General features: G+C 39.1%; 1 protein-coding gene across 1 annotated transcript in view; it reads left to right on the plus strand.

Annotated features, from left to right (window-relative positions):
• Window positions 1-8,129: 8,129 nt before the first annotated feature.
• Window positions 8,130-13,672, plus strand: part of CFAP58 (cilia and flagella associated protein 58) — a 68,950-nt gene continuing 63,407 nt past the window's right edge. The window contains exons 1-2 of the mRNA XM_081954192.1: window positions 8,130-8,239; window positions 12,994-13,275. Coding sequence (XP_081810318.1) covers window positions 8,231-8,239; window positions 12,994-13,275 — 291 coding nt within the window. The 5' untranslated portion in view covers window positions 8,130-8,230. The remainder of the gene's footprint in view (window positions 8,240-12,993; window positions 13,276-13,672) is intronic.

Raw genomic sequence — 13,672 nt, forward strand, 5'->3', positions numbered from 1 at the left:
TCCCCTGAAGTCCCACGGCATTCTGTGCCCATGGGAGTATGTGCAGCCAAGTGATTGTGGGTTGAGTAAGTACCCTGTTGTTAAAATAATTGTCCTTAAAAAACCAGACTCTGGTTCACAAACTTGAAATTCCTATGAACTCACCAAGTTTTATGTCTTATTTATTTATTCATTGGATTTCCAGGTTTCCAGAGTGGTTGCACAGTTTAACTACTGCTAAGAAACAATACCCTACTGTAGGAAGTTAAAACCCACCCATCTCCAAGAAAAATGAAATATCCTGGGAAATATTGAAAAGGCAGAATATTATATTCCTCTGGATAAGAAATGGAGAAACGTGTTTTTAGGCAGGAAATAAACTCACTCTTAATAGCCCCCACCTTTGTCAATGGGCCATCAAAAAGCCCGAGCTAGTCTACTCTACCTAAGAAATGTAGGATTAGCCTTCTACAGAAACTCCCCACAGGGCACCTGGGAAAATTACATCAGCCAGCAAGGCAACCAAACTTGGTCTTAAAGCACAGCCGACAGACTTGCCCCTGCATGGCCCCATGGGAGTCTGACAACCAATCAGAATAAAAGCTCAACATCAAAGGCCAGAGAGGGCATAAAACCAGGAACTTTCAGCATCTTGGCCTCTTCTTCACCCAACATCTGGAAGCATGTGATCATCTTTTCTGTTTAGGACCTCAAACCATGTGATCCTGTCTACCATTAAACCATATTTCCAAGCATCCTCCAAGTTTCTAGTGTCTTTTCCCCCCACTTGGAACTGAACCGAGAAGGACATTTCTATACTGCCATGTAACACTATACTATATTACCATACTACTACATTCTCATTCTCTCTCTCTCTCTCTCTCTCTCTCTCTCTCTCTCTCTCTCTCTCCCTCTCCCTCTCCCTCTCCCTCTCCCTCTCCCTCTCCCTCTCCCTATCTATCATCTATCATCTATATCTATCTATCTCTTCTAATGTTCCACAGACATAAGGCTTTGGATCTCATCTCTTACCCACTACCAACACCAACTGGATTTGGCTACAGAGAAAGGAGAGCTACTGCAACACCATAACCCACTCCCTGCAGCCAGTCCAGAAAAGTACTATAAGAAACAATATCAAAAAAAGCCACTGAGACATCCAGGAGAGTCAGGAAGGTTGTATTACTCTCATCCTGGCCATGCCATAAGTCATTGATAAGCATGAGCAAAATATTTCAATACTGTATGCTGATGTGAATTCCAACTGAAGAGGGACAGGGTAATCCATTAATTCCAGGACTTGTAACTGATCACCTTCTTATCAACTGTCTTCAAAAACAGGAGGTTGGAGACTGGACAAAAACGATCTAGAATGGTTAGGTCCAGTGATAGCCTTTAAAAAAAGGGACACACCACCATGTCCATCAAGGCCAACAGAGCCCCCCCCCGAACCCTCAAGGAAGCAGATACTACCACAAAAAGCAAAACAAAACTGTTGGGCAGCCTTCACCCGTCAATAGGTGTCGGAACTTAGCACCCACCACTCTCCTAGAAAAATGAAATAGCCTGGGAAATATTGAAAAGGCAGAATATTATATTCCCCTGGATAAGAAATGGAGAAACATGTTTTTAGGCAGGAAACAGACTCACTCTTAATAGCCCCCACCTTTGTCAATGAGCCATTAAAATGCCTGAACTAGTCTACTCTACATAACAAAGGTAGGTTTAACCCTCTACAGAAACTCACCACATGGCATCTGGGAACTCAACCAAGCTTGGGACTCAAAAGACACACAACCTACGAAGTTAGCTAAGACCCCCTCACCCCTCCCGCCCCTGGGAGTCTGACAACCAATCAGAATACATTTCTTACACAGGAACAGAAAACAGAGAGTGATCCCCATTTTCTGTTCAGGAACTCAAGCCATGTGATCCTATCAACCATTAAGCCATCTTTCCAAGCAGCCTCCATGTTTCCAGTATCTTTTTCCCCACTTGAAACTGAACCCAGATGGACATTTCTTCCAACATAGGGACATAATCATGTGGCTGGGTTAGCAGTTCTGAAGATCTTGTATACTTCCTAAGGACTAACAGGATCACAATATTAGCCAAGCAACCAAGGTTATGCTTTTGCCAAGTCCGAATGAAGAACTTTATCTACCAAATGTCTAGAATATTTTCACCATGGTAGATTGTCCTATAATTCTCTCCAATAAGAAACTGGTGTTATGAAAAGAGGCTGTTGGGCCTTCCATTTGGTTGGCAATGTTTTGCTTACATAAGGATCCCTGTTCAGAGTTTTGCAATGGGGAAAACAAAGCAATCAAAACCTATTACAAAACAATCCTGTGTCTTCCCAACATATAACTGTGTGCATATTATATCTATATGTAGGTGGATGTTGTCTGAATATCATATATGACAGGGATGACAAACAAAAAATATCAAAGACAGAGGTCTATTCTCTGAATCATGTTTTATAAATATATTTTTCAAAGCTGTTGTCTGTTGAGAGAGCAACAAGTCTACATATGGAATCAGTGAAATGTCTCATTTCTGAATGTATATTTGTACTGGTATTTAGGAAAAGGTTGTACTTACAAACACAGTAAATTCAAAAGCTTAATAAATGAGTGTGTGCCTGCCCACAATTGAGAATATCATTATATGCTACATTTAGCAAACCTTTTTGATTTACTGAGGTATCCAAATTCAAAAGAGTATTTTTGTAACAGAAGCATAGGAAACTAAAACGTTTGGGTTGAGTGCAATATATGAATGAATACATGCGCAAAGTCTTTAATTAAAATATTCCCTCTATTGTACGAGAACTCAGGGATGTAGTGCATATAAATTCTTTCCCCCTATTTGACTGGTCCAAAGACATCCAGGGAGTTTCTGTGAACCTGAGTCTCCCTGATTGGAAACAAATCACGTAGGCCATTTTAATAGATCATCCTGACCTGTAGTCTGAGAAGTATCATGGAATAGAAATATAAATCAGAACACTTCTGATTTGCAGAACTAGCAACAGAATATATAGCAGGATTGCTTTATGTGTTTTCTTTCAAAGCAACAGGTAGGTAACAATGTACTACTCTCCCATCCTGAACAGTAGTGTGAGCGGAGGCAGCATATATTCTTATAACCCAGTTTCTGTAACTTAAAAGAATGAAGTACTTAACTATTTAGAAGTATAATTTACAATTATTTTGGGGCCAAGGCTTACTGTTTGACCTTCTTTTGCACATTACATTTTAACTAAGGTTTATGATTTATTTTTGAATGGCATATTAGGAAAATGAATGAAGCCAAACAAGAATGATATTTAATCCAAGTATAATTGTAAGCAGTTCTTCCAAACAGAGGACACTGATTCTCATCTAATATTTTTCTTCTGCACATTAAATATTACCGTTTAGCTGCCATTTTTTGGAGAGGTTGGTATAACTATATTCAAGGGATTTGGAGATTACATAAGAGCTCTGATTTGAAGTTGTAAACCCCATACATCAACTTTCATTTACAATCAAAGATCAAACACTAATTACCAAACACTGTAAAGTCTAGCAACAGCTTGTTACATTCAGGTTGAACTATCTTGTATTTTCACAGCAGCTACTCTGAAGTTGGCTATCCTGAAATCTTTGTGATACTTTACATCTGAAAGGAGCAGAATGGTAGAAAATTCATTCTTTGTCTGGGTAATTGTGTAGAGGATTAATGTATTTTATCAAGTCTTGTAGAAAAGGAAGTATAATAAAATATTATTTGTTTTAATCTTCTTAGAACAGGAGCATGTTTGCTTTTCCAGGGAAAATTTTAATTTACCTTGTATAGATGCAGATGGGAGAACATTATATTAAGCCATAAAGAACCCCTTAAAAAATAATTGCAGGTCAAGACTTCCAGGTAAGGACTGAGAGTGGACTAGATGTTTCTGTGAGCAGTTCTGTGGATAGGGACAGCACTTGGTGGAATGATTCTGACTGACAAGAGTCCATGAGAATTACCGTAGATATGATTGACAGAAGAAAAAAAAAGCCCATACAAATGCATTATACAATTGTGCAGTTACATCGTTACATGTGCCTAACGTCATAGGTTTGAGTGGGTTTGCACGCAGCTGGCTCAATTAACTGGTGGCTAATTGGTTCCCTGGAGTAGTGAGTAGAAGAGGGAGTCAAACTATTCTCCAAGGCACCTGAGGGCAGAACAAGAAGCAATGGGTGGAAACTAATCAAGGAGAGAAGCAACTTAGAACTGAGGAGAAATTTCCTGACAGAACAATTAATCAGTGGAACAGCTTGCCTCCAGAAGTTGTGAATGCCCCAATACTGGAAGTCTTTAAGAAGATGTTGGATAGCCATCTGTCTGAAACGGTATAGGCAGTGGCGTAGCGTGGGGGGTGCAGGGGGGGCCGGCCGCACCGGGCGCAACATCTGGGTGGGCGCCCTGACTCGCCCTGCGCCGCCCTTTGCCGGACTGTGGCCATCTCTTTCCTCCCGAGGAGGAGCTCGAAGGGCAGCGGGAAAAGGCTCGACTGAAGGGAAGCAGGTGCCGCGGGGGTGGGAGGCGCACCGGGGGCTTCGGGAAGGTGCCGGCTTCCCGGGGCGCTCCAGGCGGAGCTGAAGGAGAGCGGCGCTGCGCTGCGCTCCGTCTGCCCGCCGCTGCAACGCCACCGCGTCCTCCCGCTCCGCCTGGAGCGCCCCGGGAAGCCGGCGCCTTCCCGAAGCCCCCGGTGCGCCTCCCACCCCCGCGGCACCTGCTTCCCTTCAGTCGAGCCTTTTCCCGCTGCCCTTCGAGCTCCTCCTTGGGAGGAAGGCAGGAGGCCAGCATGGAGAGCCTCACTTGACTGATGCCGACCCAGGGGCAGCTGCAGTCGGGCCGCCCTCGCTTTAGGGGGCGCAAATTACTTGCCTTGCCCCGGGTGCTGACAACCCACGCTACGCCACTGGGTATAGGGTTTCCTGCCTAGGCAGGGGGTTGGACTAGAAGACCTCCAAGGTCCCTTCCAACTCTACTATTGTATTGTATATAAGAATACCTTCAGCAGGCAAAACTGGGAACTCTTCCCCTGAAAGCACCCACAACCATAGCGGTATAATACAGATCCCCCATCTTGTCATCAGTTTGAAGCTTTGTGTACATGAAGGTGTACAGATTAAACAAGCACCAAAATAATAAGATGGAGAACAATTTATATAAAGAAAATCATATGTGTCTGGGATGATTTTAGTGTGAAAGAGTGAGAGTAAAACAAGGTAAAGTTCAGTATAATTGCTATATTTTAATGGTTATATAGTGCCACCTAGTGCATTTCCTTATTATAATATGGCTAACAAGGGAATAATTTCCTCCTGCAAGTGATTTATATGTAGATGAAATTAGGGTGAAGTTTTAGTGTATTTCATTGTTTATATGTGGGAAATGGCCAATGATGCCTCTTACCTGGTGGTTATTTCAATATTGCCACGTAAGTTAGATATTATATGTTTAGCTTAAAGCTTATAGATGTATCATCTGAATTTAATTGGTCACATGTGTGTTATAAAGTATTGTTAATATCTGAAATATTATTTATATACACTAACCATGCAGCAGATTATTTATTGAGACTTCACAGCATGCTTAATGTGTTTACATGCTTCATTTTATGATGGACATAAAGATGTACTTCATTTTCACACTCCTAGAGTTCAATCTTCTCAAAAAAGTTGTATTCTGTGCTTGAATAGTGCAGAAATGCAGAAAAACAAATCTCATCATAAGCAATGGTTGCACTATCTATTTTATGTGCATATATTCTTGTTTTAATATGAAGCAAGAATTATTTTTTCCATACCATCTTTATCTAACTGGATACCTCTGAGATTTATATGGTATTACTTCCAGAATTCTCAGGCAACATGGTCATGTTGGCTGCTAATTTGAGGAATGATAGTTGTAACATCTAGTGGGCATTGGATTTGAGAAGCCTGCCTCAGATTTATACTAATTTAGTGATGACACTGTAAGGCAAGGCTGTTAAGCTTGCAGCCTGTGGGCCGGATGAGTCAGCTCTGGGGGGAAAAGTTGGGATACATCATATGATGCTGCAAGTTTGACACCCCTGTTGTAAGATAATAAACAGTGCTTACATGATTTCTCTATATTTTCTTTTCAGATGAAGCAGGGTAAGATGTTGATTTCAGTACAGAACTTATGTCACCTACATAAAATCAGCAGAAGCCTGCCCACATTTATGACTATAGACTTGTTTTTTAAAAATATATCTGTTATTTAAGTCAGCAGATTCATAAGTATACAAGATAATAAATATTGCAAGAAACATCTGCACAGAAGTAATCACTGAAAGAAGAAAAGATCAAGCAAGTAGTTGGGAGTCTGCCTATAAATAAATATAAATAAAAATGTTTCTTTTCATTGAATAAGCGCTTGAGTTGTTTGGATTTCAGTAAAATTACTTCCACTGGATTTAATTTTATAAAGTACAAAAGAGGGAAGAATAGTTTAACAGTTTTTTTAAAAAACGAAAAAATATATGAAATAAATGAAGATTCTGGTGTTATCCTTATGCTGTAATAACTTTTATAATCATAAGGTAGGCAATAGTTGACAAATGTTAATTAGAACCTGTTCCAGAAAGCAGTTATGTTCTACTCTTAAATATAAGCCCATTAAAACTGATTTTTTTCCCCAAATACTAAAACTAAGGGTGATATTGGGTCCTATGTTTTTTTCTAATTTTCCGGTTCATATCTCCTGCACACCTCATTCACTCCAAAATCTTTTCTTCCTTCCTTACAATTTGCCCTCCTTCAAGGGAAAATTCTCACTAGACCTAAAAAATCTATCTACTGCTTAGGATTCCTTGCCAGTCCCTTATCTTATTCTGAAACTTAATTTGCTCTAAGGCTTCAGGGCTTTATCTTAATAAAATATGATGGGAAGAAAAAGACACTTAACCTATGTGAATATAATTTGCTATTTTTCCCCATTTAATGATTTGACATTTGGTCATTACATCTTAAAGAGGATAAAGAGCTAGAAAAGATGCAAAAAAAGAATAACTGCATTGATTAAAGGAATGAAGAACCTTCCTACAAGTAAAAATATAGCAACTACGTTCTTTAAGTTGTAATGAAAGAAGGTACAAAGAAGACATGACAGAAATGTGTAAAATCAGGCGGGCAATAAAATAAAATGGATTAACTCCCCCCCTTTTCAGTGTTAGAACTCATGAGCATCTCTTGAAACCAAGTGCTAGGAGAGTCAAGACTGACAAAAATAAATGTTTTACGACATAGAAGGTAATTAAACGCTAGCATTTATTGTAAACCATTTCGACAAGGGTCAATTAGGAAATAAAATTAAAGTGGTAAATAAACGGGTTCGCAGAAAATCAGGATATCAACGGCTGCTAGTAAAGAAGGCCCTTAACCACCTTCGGAATCGTAGGTAGCCTTGAAACCTGGATGCGGGGAAGAGAATGGAAAACATCTGTAAACTCTCCAGCCCAACAAGGCTGGTGAGCTGCCAGATGCATGCTGTTGATCGCTTGCGATCCCGAACGCGGGATCCCTTATCTTCCCAGATAGATTCCATACAAGCGATCTGCATCGCGTGAAGTTTTCGGGTTGTTTGGTGCTGAATCGATGTGAACCAGGTAGTTTAATTTTGCACGGACAGGCGGTTGCGTCCCTCCACATTCATAAGGGAAGAACTTGCAGGATGGCGGTCCCCCCTCAGCCCAGAAACCGTGGAAAGAAACCAACAATTCTTTTGATACTGCGGCGCCTTTTGCCTAATAGGATGTGTTTTATTCGACAGCTTTCTTAAACGCCTCCCTTCCCCAATCCTACAGGCAGCACGCCACGTTAGAAAAACAAACGCCAGTTCCGAGCATGGAGCTGGAAACAAAGAAAAAACAGGGAAGCCTAAACGGGGTGGGTGCACGTGAATAATAACCAGCCGCTCCATCCCTGCTGGAGACAAGCGGCCTTTCCCGGCTTTCCTTCCACAAGCCGAGCGTAAGCTATGCCTGACGTGTCCCACCAGGGGGCGCTGGAAGGAAAGGAGAGAGGGAGGGGAGGTTGCTAAGAGACGAGAGCGCGGCCGTGTACACAGCTGCGGAGACCCAGCTGGGACAATCAGGCTTTCCGCCCGGCTCAGCCAGTGGGGGATTCCGCTCTCTTTCTTCTCCCCTTCGGGTGCCGGGGCTGCCTATCGCCCCCTCCCTGCAGACATGGCTGAGGTGAGATCCCGTCCAGGCAATGCAATCCCCTCCGTTTATTTCCCAGTATCTTCCCTATCAACAGAGTTAGACTCCCCTTTCCCCAGGCTGACGCTTTTTAGATCGTTTCCATGTCGCCTTCCCCAGATCTCGCCCTCTTTAATAAGGGAGCGGGAGCGACCCATGAAGAGGAGACTTGGGTAGCTTTGCTTGGAAACCTCGGAGGTTGCCTTGTGCTCCTCAACCCATGGAAGGAAGGTCGTTTTCCCTTCTCAGTCACATCATCTTTTACATCACAGTGCGGGTTCACTTGCATGTTTTTAGAAACTGAATTTAAAAAGTACAAGTGGTCCTTGTAACCGTTCGTTTAGTGACCGTTCAAAGTTACAATGGCACTGAAAAAAAGTGACTTACTTATTCGTAGTTTTATTATATATTAATATTTTATTATGATATTATTTATTATTTTGATAATATGACGTACAAAAAGAATACCAAAGCAAATATTAGGGAAATTAGGAAAGGAAAAAAGGGAGTGGATAGTGGAGAAAGCAAGGAAAAAGGAAAAAAAAAAAAAAGAAGGCATTGACTTCCGACTCTCTTGGTGCAGTAAAATAAGGCCGTAAGATCTACCCTCAACTTTTTACTTTTTCATAATAATAGAAACTAGCCATTTCTATAACAACAAATCTATCTAATCGGTAAGAACCAAAATCAAAGTTTCATTTTTTTCCACCTCAAGCACAAAGTCCAGAAGTGGTTTCCAAGTAGAAATGAAAGTATTTGTATTGTTTTCTTTGATCAAAGCAGCCAATTTAGTCACCACTGTTAACTCTATCAGTTTTTGTAATTATTCATCTATTGTGGGAATCGAGGTGACTTTCTATTTCTGTGCAGAGTAGTCTTCTGCTTGTCAACATATATAACACCAGAGTTCCAAATTTTTTTTCCAGGTCTTGTTCCATTAAATCAAAAAGAAAAGTCTCTGGTTTTCTTTCTATACTCACTTTAAGAATTTTCTGTATTAAGATATGAATCTTACTCCAATGTTTCTTTGCTTTATCACACATCCATAATAGATAATAAAAAGTCCCTTCTTTATAAGGTCACTTTAAAAAAGTGACTTACGACCATTTTTCACAGTTAGGACCTTTACAGCATCCACATCATCGTGTGATCAAAAATCAGATGCTTGGCAAATCTATTCATATTTATGACCGTTGCAAGTGTCCCAAGGTCACGTGATCCCCTTTTGCAACCTTCTGATAAGCAAAGTCAATGGCGATGCCAGATTCACTTAACAGCCGTATTACTAACTTATCAACTGCAGTGATTCACTTAACAACAGGCCAGAAAGATTGTAAAAATAGGGCAAAACAATAAATTTTGGGCTCAATTGTGGTCGTAAGTCGAGGACTATCTAGATTCGTCTCCCCACACTCAAGCTGCTAGTGGAAAAGATAGTCATGACTAATTGGAGTCAATTGGATTAAGATGGGTAGCTACAGAAATGGAATAAATAAAGTTCCATTTATTTTAATTTGCAAAATTATGATCTATTTTCTTGAATGTTATAATCTTCCCAGAATTCAGAGGTGGACAAGTCAAAGTCTCCACAGTATTGTTCATGTAAATCACAAAATGGATAACTTAGAATAGGGTTATTTCTCATATTACGGATAGTATTTTATTTTCTGTTATTGTCCCAGAATAAGTACATTGTTATTATTTTTGATCTGTACATTATTGGGTCCCCATCCATCCAGTACTTCCTGTTATTTTCTCTTGACCGGTGTCATATGTTAGAAACCTCATTGATAAATTTCTCCAATAAAAGTTGATTCAACCTGATACCTAGGCTATAATTCCCACCAAGAAGTGGGGAATAAGATTCTCTGAGAATTTCTTTTGTAGGACTCCTTCCTACTATTGAATTAGAGTTCTACAAACTCTACAAAATAACACAAACATTACACTTACTGCCTCATTGGTCTGTATCTTGCCACTCTTATGTCTGTTCTGAGTCATTCAACATGGTGTCATCTGTCAAAGTATCTGACTTTCCCTCTAGTTTTGTTACTTTTTTTCCAATTTGTCACCAGACAGATTTCACCAATGTGAGAACTGCAACAAATATTGGTTGTTTTTCACTTTTCTGCTTTCTTTACATTCGTTATTTTGTCTGTCCCTCCTCCTATAACTTATTCGAGCGTCTCCCAAATTAAAATGATCTGAAATAAACATTTGGAAAAGCTCCAAGGCAGAAATAGTTACAGAGAAGTAAGAAAAGTTGCCACATTGTAGAACATGCCGAAATTGACTAGCTGGAGGGCAACATCTCACTTCCTGTAACAGTGATGGAAACTGACAAATAAAGAAAATTGGTAAATAAGCCATTGCTGGGAGAGATTCAGTCTCTCTATTCTTTGGAGAGTGCATTGATGCATAGTAGAAGTGCTACATTTTAAGATAAATATAATTTCAGAACTGTGTTAAGGTGGATTAATTCAAACATGCTTATTCTTCCACAAGTAAAATGGTGAAAATCCGCAGATCTATTCTCTTCTTAAATGTGAGATAAATTAGTGTTAGAAACACAAGGTTGATTTTAGCTATAAAAGAAACTCAGGAAAATGAGTACTAATGGAGTGGGGCAAGTGCTTGGGGGGAAAAAGGCAACTGCCAAGGCTGGTTAGTGAATGGAGAATAGAAGTCATTTACACACTTACCATTCACTTGCAAAGCATACCTCTGTTTATGCTGCAGCTTAGACCAAAACTGTCAAGGATCAACTAACCTCATTTCAAGATAATGAATGACAAAGCATTCTAAAATTTAGAAACCTTAAGTTATGGTGAGATAAAATTAAAGAAAAACATTTTAATATGAATTCAACTAATAAGATCTTAAGGCTATTTTGGTCATGGTCTGGGGAGGAGATGAAGTCAATCTCCTGTGGACAAAGAAAGAAAATAGAATATTATCAGGAAATGATTTTGTTGGGATAAAGTACAAGCATTACTCACCCTTACAGATTTTATGCTCCATTCTTAATCCTTGCTTTCCCCCCCACCCTATATTCCTAATCCTTCAGATGTTTTCAAGTTCCATCAGCCTGGACCAGAATGGTCCACAATCCAAAATATTTAGAGAGCACCAGACTGTTTGCTCCTTCTATGACCTTTGGTTATTTCCAAATTTCTCTTTTCGTCCATAGTAATGCTTTTGCTATATGCATTTGTGACTCTTTTTTTAACCATGCTACATTCTTTCATATTATCCTTTCACATTGATTAGAATGGAAAATGTTTAAAATGAGTTTAAAGCTGGGGCATGTGCATGGGCAAACAAAACAGTCAAGATGATGGTTGCAGCAGCATATGTGTATCGCACACACAAAATGGGCAGAGCCTTGATTATGCTGAAGACACCACATATTTTCTTTTTTGATGCCCCCTGTGGACGTCATTGGTTTAGAAATGTACCTATACAAAAATGTATGTATGACATTTTTTCCTTCTCGTCCTCCTCCTACCCCTCTCCTTCCTTCCTTCCTTCCTTCCTTCCTTCCTTCCTTCCTTCCTTCCTTCCATCCATCCATCCATCCATCCATCCATCCATCCATCCATCATCCATCATCCATCATCCATCCATATTCAGTATACTAGATCTTCCTTATTCAGTTCATTACTCACAGCTTCTCTCCTTGTTATTCTTTATTATTATTGTTTCTTTTTCTTCCTACAGCCCTTTTCTCCTATCTCTCTGGCTCAAAAGTAATTCCTGAATATTGTTTTTAATCCAGTGTATTTTTCCTTTCCTTTCTCCATTCTTTTCCTCCCACTTCCTATTTTCTCCTATCATCCGAGTTTGTGCTCTTTCTACAGGGATTTCTTTAGATGAACCCATTTTCCTTTGCTGTTTGCAGCAACCGTTCTATGTTATAAACTTTCCTTCTGCCACTCATTTAGCTCCAGTCTGTGCTTTTTGACACTCTGGGCTAACCTGGGGACTATTAAGCATGTTTTATGGTCTGAAAAACTGGGCTTGGCATGAATTCAGTCTGGAAAAATAAAACAGAAACAATCGTACTACTTTGCTTAGCCCACAGAAAACTTTGCTTCAGCTTGATTTCCTTCATAGTTCTCTGTCGCCAAGTAGTATATCATAAACAAAATGCCATTAAATTTCAAGCTTTTAGAATAAAAATAGTTTTATTGTGGGCTATAAGTTCAGTACAGATACAAGGGTACAACATGAACAATTTTGTTCATATCTAAAACGATAAGAATAAAATAAGAATGAAGAATGAACAATTCATTCAGGACATAGAAGAGAATGTTGTAATCATTAGGATAAATTTGGTCTTATTTTAGAATGAACAAATTTAGTAGAGCTATACATGGTGTCATCAGAGCTGGAATATTATTTACACCTAGAGCAATGTATGTATCTCTGTGCATTTACCTCACATGAAGAAATAATTACTTGGTAAAAATAGGAGCTTCATGAAATGTATGATTTTAAATACCAAGATGAATAGATATAAAATTGGATTAAATGCCTACTGGGCATCTATGGGATGTTTTGCTAAATTGTAGAAGTGTATTATATATGCTTATATGATATTCCAAATATTTATTTAAAGGCAAAAGCTTAAAACAGGATTAGAGCAGAATTTCCATACACAGAGGATACACAATCTCTAATATGTCACCATTCAGATCAAGATATTTTTGGTTAGGATATAATAGTTTTCCTTTCCTCTCATACAGGAAAAGTATGATAAGCCTATAATAGAAGAAAATGTCTTTGAAGCTTTGGAGAAAGACTTCCAAGAAGTCATCAGTGAACTTACAGGAGATCAAAGCCTGGAGAAATTTCGTGTGGAATACGAGAAGCTCCATGCAGTGCTAAAAAAGTCCTATGAGAATGAAAAACGTCTCATGGCAAAATGCAGGGAACTGAATGCAGAGATTGTGGTGAATTCGGCTAAAGTGGCTACTGCTCTAAAGCTCTCTCAGGATGATCAGACAACAATAACATCATTGAAAAGGGTAAAATAAAACATGATCTTGATTAACACATATAGAGCAATGTATCAAACAATATTGTTCTCAACAGTAAGAACACATTTGTAAAATGTATTTGTACAATTTTCAATTCTCCTAAAATGACCTTATCTAATAGTTTATATTAGAACTGGGACCTACCTTCTGATCTCAGCTTATGCATGTCAACTGAATATTTAATTCAGTTACATTATGTATAAGAGAATGTAGATATTAAAGTCAGAGCAATAATTAGCAGTGCTCTACTACTCATTCCAAAGCACTATTAAAATATGTTTTGGTTCTGTTGTCCAAGACTGTGATTCTGAAATAGTGTGATGGATCATTGCTTTTAGATGTCTGGAATGGATGAAATTCCAGGAAAAAATAAAATCAGAAAGCA

This window comes from Natrix helvetica (genome assembly GCF_964273705.1).
Source record: "Natrix helvetica genome assembly, chromosome: 5".
Lineage (NCBI taxonomy): Eukaryota > Metazoa > Chordata > Lepidosauria > Squamata > Natricidae > Natrix > Natrix helvetica.